The sequence below is a fragment of the Rhinoderma darwinii genome, chromosome 4 (assembly GCF_050947455.1).
Source record: "Rhinoderma darwinii isolate aRhiDar2 chromosome 4, aRhiDar2.hap1, whole genome shotgun sequence".
Classification (NCBI taxonomy): Eukaryota; Metazoa; Chordata; class Amphibia; order Anura; family Rhinodermatidae; genus Rhinoderma; species Rhinoderma darwinii.
The window spans coordinates 118,780,594-118,801,115 of record NC_134690.1 but is presented as its reverse complement, the minus strand read 5'-3'; the positions used below and the strand labels follow the sequence as shown (position 1 = coordinate 118,801,115).

General features: G+C 44.3%; 2 protein-coding genes across 13 annotated transcripts in view; one reads left to right on the top strand and one right to left on the bottom strand.

Moving 5' to 3' along the window:
- MBNL1 (muscleblind like splicing regulator 1) overlaps nucleotides 1-20,522 on the bottom strand; it is a 190,915-nt gene that overhangs the window by 142,767 nt on the left and 27,626 nt on the right. The gene's annotated exons all lie outside the window — the stretch shown is intronic.
- On the top strand, nucleotides 1,866-7,625 carry LOC142760458 (uncharacterized). The gene is made up of 4 exons (XM_075863649.1): nucleotides 1,866-1,938; nucleotides 6,293-6,399; nucleotides 6,735-7,099; nucleotides 7,432-7,625. The coding sequence occupies exons 1-4, from the start codon at nucleotides 1,866-1,868 to the stop codon at nucleotides 7,619-7,621; spliced, it is 735 nt and encodes a 244-aa protein (XP_075719764.1). The 3' UTR covers nucleotides 7,622-7,625.

Here is a 20,522-nt window from a genome sequence, read left to right as displayed (position 1 = left end):
TTTACACTGTCAAATTTCTGCCCATAATGAGCGCCGATCGACGAGAACAATTGGCACTCATATAAAGTTGTTTTTTTTTACAGACAAACATAAAGTCAATGTAAAATGTATGGGGATGAACAATCGTTAAAACTTTTGTTCGGTCCCCATCGGTTTACATATATTAGCGACAGAATGTGCTGTGAAAACGATGATTTTTAGGGTGGTATAAAAGATGCAATCAGCCGACGAACGAGCGTTTGTAATAAACGCTCGTACACCTGATCATTGAAATGTATATATGGGTTTTTAATCCTTAAATGGCTCTGTAAATGGCACAATGCCAGAAGTAAAATGTGAATAGTCCGTAGATGGTAAGAATCGCCTGCGGTAATTTCAGATAAAAGGCGACTATCCGTGGTCACTTATCTGTCACTATCAGGAAACAACTGATCACAACGCAGACGCAACTACTACAAATTCTGCAATAATGTAAATAACGCTTAGTCACTATATAATGAAAAGCTCTTCAACTTCAAAATCTACGGGTTTCAATTTCTCAATACTTCCAAAATCTCTGCTTGCTGATTGAACGACTAGTAATAAAACAGTTGTTGAGGATTTTTCAAACACAAAAATAATCGTTGATCGTTCTAACAATGTGGTGTGTAAACATGAATCGTTTGATAGTTTGCCGATATGCGACATCGTTAAATAGGCGACCAAAGGATATATTTTTAAAGATATTAAGACAAAAACATAGGAGAGGCCGCACTGCCGCCCTGAAAGTAGTAAGGGGAGGCTGCCGTGACAGGTATAGGAGGGAGTAAGTGAGGAAAGTGTTAAATTGCCAAGTTGCTATGGGGAGGATTTAGAATAGTGTAAGTAGGTGGGAGGGGTTGGATGGGAGGAGTGGGGTGGTAACTAGGTCTTCCCGCTGTTTTTCCTCAGTGCGTTGGAAGAAGAACAGCAAAATCGAGTCCTGCCCACCCGCCCATTTTTTCTTGTATCTTGAGTGGTTGTAGCGTGGTGAGTGTGTGGTAGGTTGTGGCATTTCGATTGTGGTGTATGTAGCGGTGTTGTTCGGTTGTCACGGTAGCTGGTGGGGAGGGGAGTCCTTAAGGTTGGTCAGTAAAAACTGGTGGTGGGGGGGGGGGGGGTCGCATCAGGGGTATGCGTCCCCCAAAACTATGTGAAAGGCTCCTTAGGGTGTTACCCCTTTGAAGTGCTTTATGGACAACAAGTGGTGGTGGCAGATGGCTATTCTAATTTGCAGTAACCTTAAGCGCTTCCCCTGGTTATGTTATTGGTTTTATATATTGACCCTGTTAGGGGTCCGTTTGTGTTGTTGGAAGAATTCCAATTTTTGGGGAATTCTATGTTGATATAATGTTTGGTTATGAAAATTTTATTTTCTTTAAATATATAATAAACGGCTGCTGTGGCCTTTAAAATCCAACCTCGGATTCATGTGTTTTTCTTTATTAAAGGAACAGTGTCACTACCAACTTTGTTTTTAATATGTTATGTGTTTTTGTGTGATAGATCAATAAATTTTATTAATGTATGTTGCTGTTTTGTACTTTTTACGTTTTTAATTGATTAGCTGCTCTATGGGGGCTGCCATTTTTGTTTCCATTACTGTGTGTGTCGATTAACGACACACACAGGCATGGAATACGGCAGCCACAGTCCCATAGGGACTGCGAACGGCTCCCGTCCCATTGACTGCCGTGTACGGCGTCTGTGTGTGAACTGCGCATGCGCCGCTCACACACAGACCAAAACTGAGGCATTTGCTAGAGCGAAATCCGGCGCCATGTTCCTGTCGACCGGAAGCCGCGGCAGGAGTGTGAGATGACGAGTTCCGGCCGCGGCTTCCGGTCATGTATTCGCAGCGAAGGCGCAAGAAGACCAGTCGCAAGAAGTTTGACAGAGAGGAGGTCGCGTCAGGAACAGGTAAGTTCTGTTCATGTGCGTTTGTGTGAGCAGCCTTTGTCATCATACCAGGGAAGCCTGTGGCATCATAACAGGGAGGCCTGCGGCATCATAACAGGGAGGCCTGCAGCATCATAACAGGGAGGCCTGCGGCATCATAACAGGGAGGCCTGCGGCATCATAACAGGGAGGCCTGCGGCATCATAACAGGGAGGCCTGCGGCATCATAACAGGGAGGCCTGCGGCATCATAACAGGGAGGCCTGCGGCATCATAACAGGGAGGCCTGCGGCATCATAACAGGGAGGCCTGCGGCATCATAACAGCGGAGGCCTGCGGCATCATACGAAGGGAGGCCTGTGGCAGCATACAAGCAGAGGCGTGTGGCATCATAACAGGGAGGCCTTGTTGCATCATGTCTGCGGAGGCCTGCGGCATCATACGAAGGGAGGCCTGTGGCAGCATACAAGCAGAGGCCTGTGGCATCATAACAGGGAGGCCTGTGGCATCATTTACAGTGTGGGAGCATTTACAGTGTGGCAGCATGTACGGTGTGGCTGCATGTACGGTGTAGCATCATAGCAGTGGAGGCCTGTGTCATCATACCAGCGGAGGCCTGTGGCATCAATTACAGTGTGGCATCAATTACAGTGTGGCAGCATTTACAGTGTGGCAGCATGTACGGTGTGGCAGCATGTACGGTGTAGCATCATAGCAGCGGAGGCCTGTGTCATCATACCAGCGGAGGCCTGTGGCATCAATTACAGTGTGGCATCAATTACAGTGTGGCAGCATTTACAGTGTGGCAGCATTTACAGTGTGGCAGCATTTACAGTGTGGCAGCATTTACAGTGTGGCAGCATGTACGGTGTGGCAGCATGTACGGTGTAGCATCATAGCAGCGGAGGCCTGTGTCATCATACCAGCGGAGGCCTGTGGCATCAATTACAGTGTGGCATCAATTACAGTGTGGCAGCATTTACAGTGTGGCAGCATGTACGGTGTGGCAGCATGTACGGTGTAGCATCATAGCAGCGGAGGCCTGTGTCATCATACCAGCGGAGGCCTGTGGCATCAATTACAGTGTGGCATCAATTACAGTGTGGCAGCATTTACAGTGTGGCAGCATTTACAGTGTGGCAGCATTTACAGTGTGGCAGCATTTACAGTGTGGCAGCATGTACGTTGTGGCAGCATGTACGGTGTAGCATCATAGCAGCGGAGGCCTGTGTCATCATACCAGCGGAGGCCTGTGGCATCAATTACAGTGTGGCATCAATTACAGTGTGGCAGCATTTACAGTGTGGCAGCATTTACAGTGTGGCAGCATTTACAGTGTGGCAGCATTTACAGTGTGGCAGCATGTACGTTGTGGCAGCATGTACGGTGTAGCATCATAGCAGCGGAGGCCTGTGTCATCATACCAGCGGAGGCCTGTGGCATCATTTACAGTGTGGGAGCATTTACAGTGTGGGAGCATTTACAGTGTGGCAGCATGTACGGTGTGGCTGCATGTAAGGTGTAGCATCATAGCTGCGGAGGCCTGTGTCATCATACCGGCGGAGGCCTGTGGCATCAATTACAGTGTGGCATCAATTACAGTGTGGCAGCATTTACAGTGTGGCAGCATTTACAGTGTGGCAGCATTTACAGTGTGGCAGCATTTACAGTGTGGCAGCATGTACGTTGTGGCAGCATGTACGGTGTAGCATCATAGCAGCGGAGGCCTGTGTCATCATACCAGCGGAGGCCTGTGGCATCATTTACAGTGTGGGAGCATTTACAGTGTGGGAGCATTTACAGTGTGGCAGCATGTACGGTGTGGCTGCATGTACGGTGTGGCTGCATGTAAGGTGTAGCATCATAGCAGCGGAGGCCTGTGTCATCATACCAGCGGAGGCCTGTGGCATCATTTACAGTGTGGGAGCATTTACAGTGTGGGAGCATTTACAGTGTGGCAGCATGTACGGTGTGGCTGCATGTAAGGTGTAGCATCATAGCTGCGGAGGCCTGTGTCATCATACCGTTGGAGGCCTGTGGCATCAATTACAGTGTGGCATCAATTACAGTGTGGCAGCATTTACAGTGTGGCAGCATTTACAGTGTGGCAGCATGTACGGTGTGGCAGCATGTACGGTGTAGCATCATAGCAGCGGAGGCCTGTGTCATCATACCAGCGGAGGCCTGTGGCATCATTTACAGTGTGGGAGCATTTACAGTGTGGGAGCATTTACAGTGTGGCAGCATGTACGGTGTGGCTGCATGTAAGGTGTAGCATCATAGCTGCGGAGGCCTGTGTCATCATACCGGCGGGGGCCTGTGGCATCAATTACAGTGTGGCATCAATTACAGTGTGGCAGCATTTACAGTGTGGCAGCATTTACAGTGTGGCAGCATTTACAGTGTGGCAGCATGTACGTTGTGGCAGCATGTACGGTGTAGCATCATAGCAGCGGAGGCCTGTGTCATCATACCAGCGGAGGCCTGTGGCATCAATTACAGTGTGGCATCAATTACAGTGTGGCAGCATTTACAGTGTGGCAGCATTTACAGTGTGGCAGCATTTACAGTGTGGCAGCATTTACAGTGTGGCAGCATGTACGTTGTGGCAGCATGTACGGTGTAGCATCATAGCAGCGGAGGCCTGTGTCATCATACCAGCGGAGGCCTGTGGCATCATTTACAGTGTGGGAGCATTTACAGTGTGGGAGCATTTACAGTGTGGCAGCATGTACGGTGTGGCTGCATGTAAGGTGTAGCATCATAGCTGCGGAGGCCTGTGTCATCATACCGGCGGAGGCCTGTGGCATCAATTACAGTGTGGCATCAATTACAGTGTGGCAGCATTTACAGTGTGGCAGCATTTACAGTGTGGCAGCATTTACAGTGTGGCAGCATTTACAGTGTGGCAGCATTTACAGTGTGGCAGCATGTACGTTGTGGCAGCATGTACGGTGTAGCATCATAGCAGCGGAGGCCTGTGTCATCATACCAGCGGAGGCCTGTGGCATCATTTACAGTGTGGGAGCATTTACAGTGTGGGAGCATTTACAGTGTGGCAGCATGTACGGTGTGGCTGCATGTAAGGTGTAGCATCATAGCAGCGGAGGCCTGTGTCATCATACCAGCGGAGGCCTGTGGCATCATTTACAGTGTGGGAGCATTTACAGTGTGGGAGCATTTACAGTGTGGCAGCATGTACGGTGTGGCTGCATGTAAGGTGTAGCATCATAGCTGCGGAGGCCTGTGTCATCATACCGTTGGAGGCCTGTGGCATCAATTACAGTGTGGCATCAATTACAGTGTGGCAGCATTTACAGTGTGGCAGCATTTACAGTGTGGCAGCATGTACGGTGTGGCAGCATGTACGGTGTAGCATCATAGCAGCGGAGGCCTGTGTCATCATACCAGCGGAGGCCTGTGGCATCATTTACAGTGTGGGAGCATTTACAGTGTGGGAGCATTTACAGTGTGGCAGCATGTACGGTGTGGCTGCATGTAAGGTGTAGCATCATAGCTGCGGAGGCCTGTGTCATCATACCGGCGGGGGCCTGTGGCATCAATTACAGTGTGGCATCAATTACAGTGTGGCAGCATTTACAGTGTGGCAGCATTTACAGTGTGGCAGCATTTACAGTGTGGCAGCATGTACGTTGTGGCAGCATGTACGGTGTAGCATCATAGCAGCGGAGGCCTGTGTCATCATACCAGCGGAGGCCTGTGGCATCAATTACAGTGTGGGAGCATTTACAGTGTGGGAGCATTTACAGTGTGGCAGCATGTACGGTGTGGCTGCATGTAAGGTGTAGCATCATAGCAGCGGAGGCCTGTGTCATCATACCAGCGGAGGCCTGTGGCATCATTTACAGTGTGGGAGCATTTACAGTGTGGGAGCATTTACAGTGTGGCAGCATGTACGGTGTGGCTGCATGTAAGGTGTAGCATCATAGCTGCGGAGGCCTGTGTCATCATACCGTTGGAGGCCTGTGGCATCAATTACAGTGTGGCATCAATTACAGTGTGGCAGCATTTACAGTGTGGCAGCATTTACAGTGTGGCAGCATGTACGGTGTGGCAGCATGTACGGTGTAGCATCATAGCAGCGGAGGCCTGTGTCATCATACCAGCGGAGGCCTGTGGCATCATTTACAGTGTGGGAGCATTTACAGTGTGGGAGCATTTACAGTGTGGCAGCATGTACGGTGTGGCTGCATGTAAGGTGTAGCATCATAGCTGCGGAGGCCTGTGTCATCATACCGGCGGGGGCCTGTGGCATCAATTACAGTGTGGCATCAATTACAGTGTGGCAGCATTTACAGTGTATTTATTTGACGTCTTGGGAGAGATATGTATCAACTTTTGTTTCTAATTGTCAGTTATGGCGCCCAAGAGAAGTCGGAAATCCAGTGATGACAATCAACCAATAGCAAAACGAATACCACCAACATTTACCCCAGAGGAGAAAGCAAAAAGAGCCCAGGAGGTAAGACTTTGTGCAGTTGATGCCTGTGAAATGCTTCACTGTGCTGTTGGATAGCACGCTGACTCTTGCATTTGTGGGGGGCCAAGCACACCCACATATACTTGTTTGAATGGAAATCAAACCGTTCGAAAAGCCAACTTTTGGTCCTCCATTACATTCCGAATATTGGTTCCTATATTTTTTGTGTCTATTCACTCACCTTCACCGTTGACGTTAGCGGAGCGAACACTATAGAATATACCTGTTTCGGGTCTCACTTTTAGATGGGAAAATGTAATTATTAGATGTACATGTTCACTCCACAAATCAATGATAAATTTTGTTTTGTTTTTTAGAGAGCAATATTAGAGCAGGAACTAAGAGAAAGGTGTCCCAAATATCAGGATCCAAATATAATTCTTGTACAACAGCCAATGAGAAAACGGGCAGAACAGAGTGCGAGCCAAACTCCTGCAGCGTCCGTGCAACCGGTGGAATCGTGGTGTCAGTGTGGGAACTGCATTAATTTGCCGACAGAAGAGGAATGCGTCTGTTGCAAAGTTATACGTAATGTGCTAAACAAAATGGAGGAAGATGAGCCGATTAGTTGCATAACAGAGCATCATACTTTTATTGGCACATGTCTGAACAAGGAACAACTGACCCTATGTGAAAGCTATAGATGTTTTGGTCCAACACGTCAAGCACCGCTAAATAACAGGTAAGGAAATTATTTTTTTGGTTCCAGTCAAGTTTCAATGATGGTATTATGATCCTAACCTTATTGCTCAAAGAAATATTATTATGTGCGCTTTTAGCAGCATGCATGTGTCTAATATGTGTCTGCCAAATGTTATGTGGTCCCTGTAACACTAGAAGTAAATTTTGATCTTGTTCCACGCAGCAATCAAACAATGTCTGTCGCTCCAGCGTTTGTGAGCCGTTATGTATTATTCTAAAGAATCTTAGCATGTCAGGGGTGACAGTATACGATTGGGGTATGTATAGTGTCCAAATAAGATTGCCTAAAAATTTTTTTTTTCTGATGTATAGGTCCTTACGTATGGTTGCATACAGAATGTTCACCGTGTGGGTTCACGGTTACCTTGGACGAAAAAACAGGCGTACTATTCCAGCATGTGCAGTTCAGAAAGTCAGAGCAATGTTTCCAGAAGAAAATCAAGTATATGTTGGTTTCAAGCTAGCCACTGACAATAATGCTTCTGAAATGGCCGATTTTTGAAATGTGTTTGTTTACTTTACTATGCTATCTTTTTCAATAAAAAAAAAATTAAAATCCAAACTTTGAATGTTTATTATAATATATTAACACAGCATAAGTATTGTACATAACAGAAGAAAATATACAGGATATAAACTGCTATTGTTGATTCTGAGGAAGGCGAAAACCCATTGTTATTTACGTTTTGTTCATTAGTGAGGGAAATTCCTTCCCGACTCCAAATATGGCAATCAGACTAAATCCCAGAATCAACACCCAATATCCACAGATAGTTTGCTTACAAATTATTCCAGTAACAGTCAATCTAAATAGTGACAAATAGTTGTACGCTTTTTTAGTAGGAGGGCAAACACAACATAGTTCAGTACATTAAAAACGTGACTTGTGAGCTAGAACAGTTGATGCTTTATCCGGCCGTGGTTCTGTGGCTATGTTTGGTGGTAGGGTCAATGTCCGTGTTTGCCAACTATGTTCAATTTCTTGTTTTGACAATTTGATCACATTTACAAACATAGGAAAGAGGTGTGAGAAAGACATTGGTACGTACTCTTTCTTTGCAGTCCATTTTTTGCTTAGTTTAGAGAAAATTACATTATACCTCATGCTACCAAGCCGATCCGACTTTGTCGTCTGTCGGTGGACTCTAGATTGTTCCCGTTTTGTATTATGATTATGGGCCAAAACAGCAAGTTTTGTCCGTGCTTCCATTCCGTCTAAAGAAAAATGTATTCTTTTCGGTCTGTATTTTAGAATAAAGCTGTGGAATACCTCGATTTTTCCTGTATGACAGAAAGATGACAAGTGGGGCAAGTCTTTCAATAATTGTTTATCTTTCACAATCTTTTCTAGCGCATGATAGGCTGCCGATGTTGTTGACATCCAATTGTGTTTGCGATCGTCATCGATGTCTAAACATCTGTGATCACATTGTGTGAGAATGTCCCCCGGGAATTCATGTACATTACAAATATGTTGAAGTACAGAGAGCCATTTTTCCCGCAGCACATCCACATTGCCGCAACTAGTACTACAGCAGTACCAAAAATGATTGGTTATTGACGTGATCCAATCAACAATTTGGGAACAGTTTTTTTTTTTACTTGCAGCCTTCAGCTTCTTACGAATGGACTTAGCATAATGCCATATATCAAATTGATGTCCAATCTCGGGGTATTGTTCACGTATTTTTTTGCGGATGGAGACATGACGGTCTGTTGCAAGAACATACACATTGAGGCCATCTTGAATAACACGGTTCAGACAGTTTTGAAAGGCCAAACTTTCCATAGCCACAGAAGATGTGGTTTGTGTAACCTGAACGATTTCAAAGTCAACAATCTTGTCGCTCTTGTAATCCATCAATGTGTACACACAATATTTTGCATTATGCCCAGGGCTATCACATTGTCCGTCACCAAGGAGACACAATGGTGTTTGTTTGATTTCTTTATGAAGTTCCATTTTTTCTTGTTTCCAGTGAATGTCCACCACTGGAAATAAGAATTTTCTTTGGTGACGAAAGAAAGTGGAATGTGAAATAAATTGCACCCCAATCGATTTACAAATGTCAGACATCTTTGCATAGTTCCCACCATTAAATAAAATGGAAGCTGCAATCAGAAGATTCCCAACCGGTATCCGATTACACTTTGGTTGACTTTCCCAAAAATAATCATGTCCATTGGGACATTTCCCTTGTAGCGAAAGATAGGTACCTTGCTGGAATTTGACGGTGTTTTCTATTTTGTGGCCACAGAAACACGCGCACTGAGCAACCAGTACATCTAAAGCCGATTCAAAAACCAAAAATTTACGTTCTTTTACTAGCTCTTCATCTGCTGGTTCGGAAAACAAATTTGTTGTCACGTTCTCAAATGATAAACTAGAATCTGGTGGTTCGTAGTCCAGATCTGTTGGATCATTTATGACAGTAGAAGAAACAAAGCTTTCCTCGGGATCCTCAAATATGACTTTGCTTGCTGTTTGTCTTTGTAAGCGGGGGGTTGAGAACGTAGATGGGTAAAAATGATCCAACTTCATTGTTATTTGGTTAGCAAAAGAAAGTTCTTCCTCTGGAAACTGGCATCCTCTATCCACTGTGAAGATGTGTGATTGAGTGGTTGCATCTCTTATTCTTTTGAAAGGTGTGTTCGTGGCTCTCGTTGACAATGTCTTATGTCGGGTGTTTGTTGCTGCATTTCTTTCGAAAAATTTCCTCTTGACACCTATTTTTACATGTTTCACTCCCATGACTTTGGACATTGACGTTGGTGGATCGTTTTGCATTGAGGTACCGGTCGAAGCGTATGTAATTCTGTTGGTGGATGTAGTAGGCAAAGGCAATTGCATGCATTGTGTTGCACAAGAATAAGTGTCTTCCTCTTCTGTACGTTTCCGTTTAGATGGTGGACACTCAGTTTCCTGATAAGGGAATATCGTGGGAATTGCACTTTCCTTCAGCCATCGTATCTTCTTTTCCGACTTAAAAACATAACAGTCTTCTGCAAAGTGTTTTGAACATAGTCTAAATAAATCTTGTTTTTTCCCATCAAAAATTCGTTGTGAGAGTGCATCTAGATTGTCCAACGATTGTCTGGCCTGTTGGAGCCAAACTTTTATCTTGTCAATGTTGCCTGGGAAAACATGCAGGGTCACTCCTTGAGAGTAAGTAGCTCTATTAGACCGACTGTCACAACTAGAGACAATGCACGACGGCATTTCTATCAAAAAAGTAAATGTAAATATTATGTCATGAGAAAAGATCATTACGTTACCAGCGATGGATTACATAAAGATAGTTGATAGATTCTACACCGTACATGCAGCCACACCGTACATGCTGCCACACTGTAAATGCTGCCACACTGTAAATGATGCCACAGGTCTCCGCTGGTATGATGACACAGGGCTCCGCAGGTATGATGCCACACCGTACATGCTGCCACACTATAAGTGCTGCCACACTGTAAATGCTGCCACACTGTAAATGCTGCCACAATGTAAATGCTGCCACACTGTAAATGCTGCCACACTGTAAATGCTGCCAAACTATAAATGATGCCACACTGTAAATGCAGGCACAGCCCTACGCTGGTATGATGACCCAGGTCTCCGCTGGTATGATGGCACAGGGCTCCGTTGGTATGATGCCACACCGTACATGCAGCCACACCGTACATGCTGCCACACTAAAAAAAATGCTGCCACACTGTCAATGCTCCCACACTGTAAATGATGCCACAGGCGTCCGCTGGTATGATGACACAGGCCTCCGCTGCTATGATGCTACACCGTACATGCAGCCACACCGTACATGCTGCCACACAGTAAATGCTGCCACACTGTAAATGCTGCCACACTGTAAATGCTGCCACACTGTAAATGATGCCACACTGTAAATGCTGCCACACTGTAAATGCTGCCGCACTGTAAATGCTGCCACACTGTAAATGCTCCCACACTGTAAATGCTGCCACACTGTAAATGCTTCCACACTGTAAATGCTGCCACACTGTCAATGCTCCCACACTGTAAATGATGCCACAGGCGTCCGCTGGTATGATGACACAGGCCTCCGCTGCTATGATTCTACACCGTACATGCAGCCACACCGTACATGCTGCCACACTGTAAATGCTGCCACAATGTAAATGCTGCCACAATGTAAATGCTGCCACAATGTAAATGCTGCCACAATGTAAATGCTGCCACACTGTAAATGCTGCCACAATGTAAATGCTACCACACTGTAAATGATGCCACACTGTAAATGATGCCACACTGTAAATGATGCCACACTGTAAATACTAGCAGAGGCCTCCCTTGATATGATGCCACAGGCCTCCGCTGGTATGATGCCACAGGCCTCCCCTATATGATGCCACAGGCCTCCCTGATATGGCTCCATGATATGATGCCACAGGCCTCCCGTATGATGGCACAGGCTCTCCCTCTATGATGCCACAGGCCTCCCCTATATGATGCCACAGGCCTCCCGTATGATGGCACAGGCCTCCACTATATGATGCCACAGGCCTCCCCTATATGATGCCACAGGACTCCCCTATATGATGCCACAGACCTCCCTGATTTGATGGCACAGGCCTCCCGTATGATGCCACACGCATCCCTGATATGATGGCACCGGCCTCCCGTATGATGACACAGGCCTCCCGTATATGCCGACATAGGCCTCCCTTATATGATGCCACACATAATGCCTATTTCGGCGTTACTTACCGCCTCGCTGTTCCCCCACGGTGGTCCTCACAAGTCGCCTCGCTCGTCCTCCTACGTCGCCTCGCTCGTCCTCCTCCGTCCGTCGCCTCGCTCGTCCTCCACCGTCGCCTCGCTCGTCCTTCCACGTCCGATTCCCTGGTACACCTCGTCCTTCCTTGTCCTCCTCGTCCGACTCGCTGCTCCTCCTACGTCGCCTCGCTCGTCCTTCCACGTCCGACACACTGGTCCTTCCTTGGCCGCCTCGTCCTCGAAGTGTCCCCTCGCTGGTCCTGGTCCGCCTCGATGTTCCTGGTCCGCCTCGATGTTCCTGGTCCGCCTCGATGGTCCTGGTCCGCCTCGATGGTCCTGGTCCGCCTCGATGGTCCTGGTCCGCCTCGATGGTCCTGGTCCTCCTCAGAGCGTCTCGCGTCTCCTCGCAGGTATGTTCGCACTACAACCTCCTTCCACTGTGTAGTCGCTTTGAAAATGGCGGCACACAATGTAAGGAGGTTTGAAGACATTGAAAGCCCTCCCTCTCCTGGCACTTGCCAGGATAAGGGAGGGGGGATTCTGTGAAGCTCACTAGAGCGAGTCACTTTTCCCAAAATTTGCAGCAGAAAAGCTATGTGGTTGCTTTACCACATGCAATGCTGCAATTTTGTGAATGGCTCCATCTAGTGACCAGAAATGGTAAATACTATAAAATTGAATCCAATTGAATACAATTTATAATATTTCCTGACTCTCAAAAAAAAAAAAAAAAAATTGGAACAATGTTTAATCACCCACACACTGAATGTTTAATTTTTAAAAAAAATACATGTTTTTAGGGCAACACCATGCCTTTAAGGCGTTTAAGGTAAAATCTATATCACACGACTACTTATCCAAGTCATGTGTGTGAATACTTGTCGGCCATCGCTACTTGATAGCTTACAGCAATCGTATCGAAGATCGCTAATGGGAAAATCTTTTCGTGGAAGTTTATGATATGTTCTGTTGTAACATTGAGGTAAATGTATTTTATTTTGTAGTGTCTCTTTGTGACATTTTTCAGTAACTTTTACTTTGAAGTGAATGAGATTGTAGGATTGGCTTGTGTCTGAAAGGATCTACAGGTGGGTGAAGTGAGGGCTGTGACCAATGAGATTCAATGTAGATCAGCAGAGGACGGTCACATGATTGACTAATCACCTGCTAAATCCTATGTTCTAAGAGGGCTGGATAATGTTGAAATACATAATGAATTCGCACACAGAGGCGGCCATATCATCTGTAGCAGTAGGCAAGGAGGACCTCTATCCTTTAATAAAATAAGTTTATACTACGTCATAGTTTGCATATAAAGGACTGCAAAGTGAGCCACATTATTTCTGACCACCTTCAAAATTTACGAGGGGTATCCAAGAGTACCAGCAGGGTGGTAATCGACAATGAACACTTCACTATTTGTCAATTGGCTGTTCGAAACCAAGGGGTCCACATACAATTCACCACAGGAGACCTCTGCTGTCTATGTCTGCCTCCGAATATTTATCAGAAGCCATTTAGATAAGTCACTGTTCACATCTCGTTTTTGCCATACATTTGGTGTATGTGCCAAATGTATCCATAGGGCCCATTGCACCCAGCATGCGCCAGAAGTGTATCTTCTTGGCATATGCCAGGCCAGTATGAAAAAAAGTCTGCAGCGTTTAAACATGTACCATGCAGAAGACATTTTTTAAAAACCATGTACCACGCAGAATAATTTTTTATTGATAGGAATGAGTGGGCGATATATGCCACACTGTGCCTATAAAGTGACATACGTTGCAGCCTTTCATCAGAGGTATATGAGGAGAGCCAACCAGTGAGATAATCGGATTGTTGACCAATAAATATAGTCAATCATTCAACGGCCAATGTATTTTATGCAACAATCTTCAGCTTTTTTTTTTTTTTAACCTAAATGAACAATTCACTTAAAATTCACACTATTTCTACTGTAAGCGAGTAATAGTAAACTAGTCCACTACTGCTCACCACTAAGGCCATGTTTGCATACAATGAAGAATTTTCACTGCGGAAATAGCCTGAAATCCGCAACAAAATCTGCATGTGTTACTTGCAGACTTTGCCTCAGACTTAACAGGGGATCTGGACTTGGGTATCTTCCTTTGCATTAGATTATAAATCACACGGACTAGTCCCTAAAATTTGTACCAAGACCTTGATAAATAAGAAACCTGGATACAGAAATAATGGAGGTTAAAGCGGCCAAGGCCATCTTGATCTAAGGCCTCATGCACACGACCGTAGCCATGTGCACGGCCGTGATTTTCGGGTCGGCCGGCAGCGGACAGTCAGCCGCGAGCCACCCGCAAATCGCAGGCAATGCACATGGCCGCGGCCATTATTTTCAATGAGCCCGGACCGCAGAACACGGCCGTAATAAGACATGTCCGTTCTTTCTGCGGTGCGGGCTCCCGGCCATGCACAGACTGTAAAAACTACGGTCGTGTGCATGGCCCCATAGAAATGAATGGGGCCGCAATTCTCCCGTGGATTTTTGGGGGAATTGCGGCCGCAAAAGTACGTTCGTGTGCATGGGGCCTAAGATTATTAAAGTTTAAAAATGCAACAAAGTTCGGACATAATGTCAGAATATTTTAAAAACATATAAATAGGTCAACTCCATCATCAACAACTTCTAATTTAAATAAAAAACCAACAGCCTAGTCCAGCCATAAGCTCGGACTGACCTGAGTGATGAACTACGTGTCCATTCACTCAGTAAGCGACATACCTCTCCTTCTGATAAAGAAACCGTGCCGATTCTGTAAAATAATCAACAATGATACCCATTGACCATAGAATTAGGGGAGGAAGAACGGAGAACGTCACACTAGCAGTCCCTAAGGTTATGAAAAGACAACTCCCAGCCCAAGGAACTTCCTTACATAGATGGAACCTGAGGATTATTGGATTTTGAATAATCCAATGATTCTCCTGTTATTGGGCAAGGAAGAATTTTCCCTCAGCAATACAGACACAAGGTTTAAAGGTGCTGACCAAATCAGATGTTGCTTCTATCCATAAGAAAACCTGCCTACCATTGGGCGGGAAAATACCTGGTCCTGGTGGAAAATCTCCGACCAAAACTCATAAGGAAGAATCCACTATGAGCATTAAAATCCCATGTGGATTCCTTCTTACGGTCCGGGATCCCTTCATTCTGGAAGCAATGCAGAATGTCCTCTTATCCATGCTGATTTTTTTCTTTAGACAATTAGCTGACCACAGGATGTCCCATTGCTGTGGAGGGACCCGAGTAACACCCATGGCCGCGGGCCATCAGGAATATTCCCCTCCTGACGGCCGCAGCCATGGATCAGTGAGCGCTTGCCCGCATCTCCTCCTCAGGAGACGCCAGCGGTCACTTCCGCTTCACTCTGCTGTGTCCCGTAGGGTGCCAGCGCGCACCTAAATTAGATAACCAAATTAGCCCATGAGCACCCTGGACTATAAAAAGGGCCCTGCCCCTTCCTTCATTGCCTCAGGGTTGTCGTCGTTTACCTATGTTAGTCTCTGCAAATGGTCCCTAAAGTGTTTCCTAGTTCCCAGTGTTCCAGTTCCTGCTTCCTGTATCAAGTGTCGTTTAGAGTTGGAGCTGTGTCGTGCAGTGTACTACGCCTTCCTGGTTACACCACGCCTGGTGTCCGCCTGCTGCCAAGGTCCCATCTGAGCCTGTCATCACTACTGTTAGAGTTTACCACAGGTACACCTATCCAAATTATTGACTTTGAATGGTACCCTGTTGGCCAGCTGCTATACCGTCAAGCGTTACGGCCCAGTGAGTCCACGCACCCAATGTGACAACCTGCCAGCAAGTTTTCTACTGCCGTAAGAGAAATAAAGCATTACAGAGTGCTCATTGAAATCATTGGGCGGTATATGTAATGTGCAGATATGACCAGCTTTCCAGACAACCCCTTTAGGGCTACTTTACTGTTCAGTTACTTAGAAAGGTCTTCAACCATACTTTGCATTCATAGTGGCCAAATGACTTAAATTTTGTTGGATTATCTTTTATTAACCAGCAGATACAGTATATAGTTAAGGTGTTTTTCGAGAGTCGAAAATAATCTTGCCATGGGGGGGGAAGAGTTGTGCCATAAAACAAGACCCATTACTCACCTGATAAATCCTCCGACAAGCTCTGGTGCTCCCCACTGTTCTTTGTTTATAGTGCTGCAGCGATGGCATGCTTGCATACCCGGGTGATCGCTGCAGCCAATCATTGGCCTCAGTGATATACGGCAAGAGAGCCTGCTGAGGCCAGTGATTGGCTGCTGCTTTCATGTGGGAATACAGGCATTTCAGCACAGTAAATAGTGACAGGGAGCACCAGATTGGCTGCACTAGAATGTCGGGGGATTTATTAGGTGAGTATAGGGCCTTTTACTGGTTTACGGCATTTACCATGCTTGGCCAGATTTTTTCTAATCTTGGAAAACCCCTGTAACCTTCCAGATGTTTAAAAAATTATATCTGGCAAAATGTTCAGAAAGAGACAGTTTTCTGTGATGTCATGCAATGCTGCTGCATAGGACTATCTGACTAGTTCTAGAATATTTCCTATACTGTCTACTAAACTTATAAATTGATCTAATTATCCAGAGATCTTTTCTGTGGTTTCATTTAGAAATCATTTAAGTGCCTCACAACTGCATACTGGGAAAATAATACAAAGTCATTCCATGAGATTTGCCCTGATGCACAAGACTAGGACAGTAATGGCAGTCCTGAAAACTGATATGTGTCATTAACCTTCTAAGTACTGTTTGTGCAAAAGCATACTGTTTTGAAAGTACTCCGAGCACCGTGCAGTCAAGCAAAATGCCTCTGCGGTGATCCCGGGATGAGACCACTACTGTGTAGCACCATTGATAACATGCAATTAGTTATTCACCGAGCTGCGTCAGTCACATCTCACGCGCCGTATGCTAAAGCAAAGGATTTTAGTTAATAACATCCAGATGTGGAAAATACATCTATTCTTTACAAATGTATATCCCCTTTATTTCTATATCTTTCAGTAGACAAGATATTGACAGCGGTCAGGGATATGATTGATTGTATGTGCATGGTGGGTGGGGAGGATGTATGTCGGAGAGTTGTGAAATAAGCAAATGACCTATAAACAGTATATATTACCTCTGAGAGTTGTCCTATTCTGTCAAAACGATCAAAATTGTATTCATCTTACTGAGTGACAACCAACATGGCCACGACAGCTCAGACAAAGTTTTTCACACAGCTTTCCTATAATCCTGAATGAAAAATTTTGCCTAGTTAGGCAGTAATATGCTACTTCACTGCAGCATCGCTAGGCATTGACTGTTTAGCAGTGTATTAATTCTTGGTGACAACCGATGTGGGAGTTTTGACCATTGTCATTAGTGGCAACCAAGCTATTTCGGACCCAGACAGTTTGCCTTCAAGACCCAAAGCATATTTTTGTTTTGGCCTTCACACATTCTGACAGTCATAACTTTTTTATTTTTACTCCAACACGGCTGTATAAGGCCTTGTTTTCTGCAGGACAAAATGTCCTTTGTTCGGGCACCATTTTGAGGTACACATATGTTAGAGTTTAAAGTTTTATCCTATAAAGCGATGTTTATTGCTCTTTTGCTTTTACTTTGTATTATGCTAGTATATATAAAAATATGCTAACCAATTACCCTGTGCATGTTAAATACAAAGGCAGTTTCAAGGGCATCCATACAGTAAGGAGGTCCTAGTAACTGGCTTCAAAGAAGCTATGGCTTTATAAGGTACTATATGGGTAGAGATCGCTGTGATGCTTATGAAAGGGGACCCCCCCCCCCCCTTTGTTCTATAGTATTCCCACTCCTGATCGCTTAATGGACTACCAATCAACAAAAGTCCTGGCATCATACCGATCTAATAGAAGTTATCTATTAATAAGATGCTAAAATGAAAACGTTTTATCTTTTTTGTTGCTCAGAGGTAGTGCTGCTTGAAACAAATTTGTACAGATGAACTGTGGATGATTGATTGCTTATGATGCTCAATATCATAGAAATATATAGAAGTATAGTATACTGTAATAAAACAAACCTGAAAATTCCTCACCATTCAAACACATCCTAATTAAAAAGCATAGCCTTTATAAAAAGATAGACTTTAAAATCTCACTGAGATAAATGAAAAAAAATACAAAAGCAAAAACGAACATAAACAGCAAAAAGAAAATTTACTTTCAACTAGAAATTCAAAATTTGTCGTCATTAATGTTTAATTTTTTTAAAAAACATTGTCTTTCAGCTCAGTAATTACTCGGTAGAATTATGAATACAGACATTTGTAGTATTACTTGTAGAACAAGAGATGGGTAATTTGTTTTCAGTGTTAAATATTAACATATGACAATGAATTCCAGTTTGATTGGAATTAGTTACTGTTAGTCATGTGTTATATCCTCTATTCTGGTGTCATATTTGATATATTGTATAATTACTGGATCATGTCTACCAAGGAATAGAATGGCACCTGTACAATCTGTCCTAATTCTTGCGCTCGTCTCACCAACCTCTCCCTCTTTTCTCAAATGCCAAACATCTGTGCCAGTCTCTTGGTTGACCATTACACAGAGGGATTGTCCAACTCTGCTACAGCTTATGTTTTTTCACTGATCTCAAGTCAATAGACCTACATGTAATCTTTATTCCACTAATAAATATCTCTCCACTTCCTACACTCTAATATGAAGGACTTCTCTCATGTATCTCTGGCATTCTGGACCTCCCAGCATCATGCCATCCACCTCTGCCATCAAGCTTAGGTCTACCACAATTTCTGTTCTAACACCTACTTACAAGAATACAGTTGTTTACCCACTTCTCAATGTTCTGTATCTCCCCCCCCCCCCTCATATTCTTTATAGACTATGACTTGAATGAATTTTCTCTCCTAATGTATCAGGCTCACTTTGTTTTTGCTTTTCTGCACAACATTTGCATGTTTGGTCAGAGACGGGACTCTGAGCTATTGGGCCCCAGTGCAAAATCAGTAACAGGGCCCCCCAACAATCAAGTTATTCATAGTACTGGTTTACTCATAGGGGCCCTTTTTGTCCTCCTCAGGTTCCAGGTCCTGCTGCAACCAGAACCTCTATACCCTTTTAGCTATGCCACTGTGTTTAGTAGCTGCTTACATTCCCAGCCTTAATTACAATTATCATGTCCATTTGGGGTTATTCGGGTTGACAAACTATCAGTTATTTTGTGTATTGACATCGCAAGACCTGAAAGGTAAGACCTATATTTAGTTACAATTTTTGGTACTAGGTGGAATTCTTGGATATTCTCAGTGCCATTATAAAACGAATATCACATCAAATTTAGCAGGACAATTACAAGGATTAATTGCCAAAATGTAGGCGATAAACCTGTGCGAGGAAATTGCCCTCATTTGCTGACACCTAGACGTTCCTGCAGCTTTTCAATCTCAATCTTGCGGTTATAATATCAAATCAATTTGAAGAAAAGTAGCAGTTTTTAATATACGCACTAAAAGGGGTTCTATGGATTAGAGGCAGAGAGAAGTCTTATTTAACTGAGACCCAAGTTTGTAAAACATTGGATTCTTGACAACAGATTCAGGGATCATAAACACATTTCAGCATATCCTGTACATTACAAACAGAGCACATTTAGGTTAGGGTGTGTTCACATCTGCGTCGGAGTGCCGTTGATGGGTTCCGTCAGACCTTTCTGTCAGGGGAACCCATCAACGGAAACCATGGCTTTACGTTTGCATTATTATTGATTTCAAAGGTAATGCTTCTGTTGCAAATGGTTTCCGTTTGTCTCCGTTCCGTAAGGTGTCATTTTTTTTTGGCGGAAACAGTAGAACAGTCGACTGAAGCTATGGTTTCCCTTTGGTTTCTGTTTATGGGCTACCCTGATGGAAAGGTCTGACGGAACCCATCAGCGGTACCCCGACGCTGATGTGAACAGGCCCTTAGAGACCTATTTTGAAAAAAAGTAGTAAACCATTTAAGAAAACATTTTCAAGGAGGACTCTATTAGTGAGTATCTGTGCAGTTCCAGATATGTTGGGATGATCCTCACCAGTCATTAGAGTAAACTAAAAGCAGAAGATGGTGACTTTGTGTTGTATGACATATTGTGTAGTGGTCAATAAAACAGGACTCAGACAATATCTGATTATCGATATTTGGTGGTATAAGCAGGGGTGGGGCTATGGTTTTGTATATAAACAGGAGTCTAAACTTTTTGTCAGTAGTATTTTGAATGCAAGTTCTGTCAAACTCGTACATTTCCACATAAAATGTTCTAATATAACGTTTTGCTTATTCTGATGGAAGAAGCTAAGCAGATAAGGGCTTTATAATATTTATTTATATTCTATACTTATAAAGAAAGTTAATGGACAATGATGAAGGACAATGCATAAAGCTCAAAACAATAGTGTTTGTGATAAAAGTAGAACATTATTTCAAGGAATAAGGTAGACTTATGGCATACTGACTTTCAAAGATTAGCATTACCCCCAATCATCTGAACAATAACTGGGCATATAAATAAAAGTACACAGGTGCGTACACAGAGACAAGGGAGTCCCATAACAAATAATAGAAGGGGGCACC

What these genes read in the sequence shown, in the direction of transcription:
- LOC142760458 (XM_075863649.1), top strand. Translation starts at nt 1,866, where the DNA reads ATGTATTCGCAGCGAAGGCGCAAGAAGACCAGTCGCAAGAAGTTTGAC. An exon ending in GGAGGTCGCGTCAGGAACAG is followed by an intron (nt 1,939 to 6,292) that starts GTAAGTTCTGTT and finishes TCTAATTGTCAG; the next exon opens with TTATGGCGCCCAAGAGAAGT. An exon ending in AAGCAAAAAGAGCCCAGGAG is followed by an intron (nt 6,400 to 6,734) that starts GTAAGACTTTGT and finishes TTTGTTTTTTAG; the next exon opens with AGAGCAATATTAGAGCAGGA.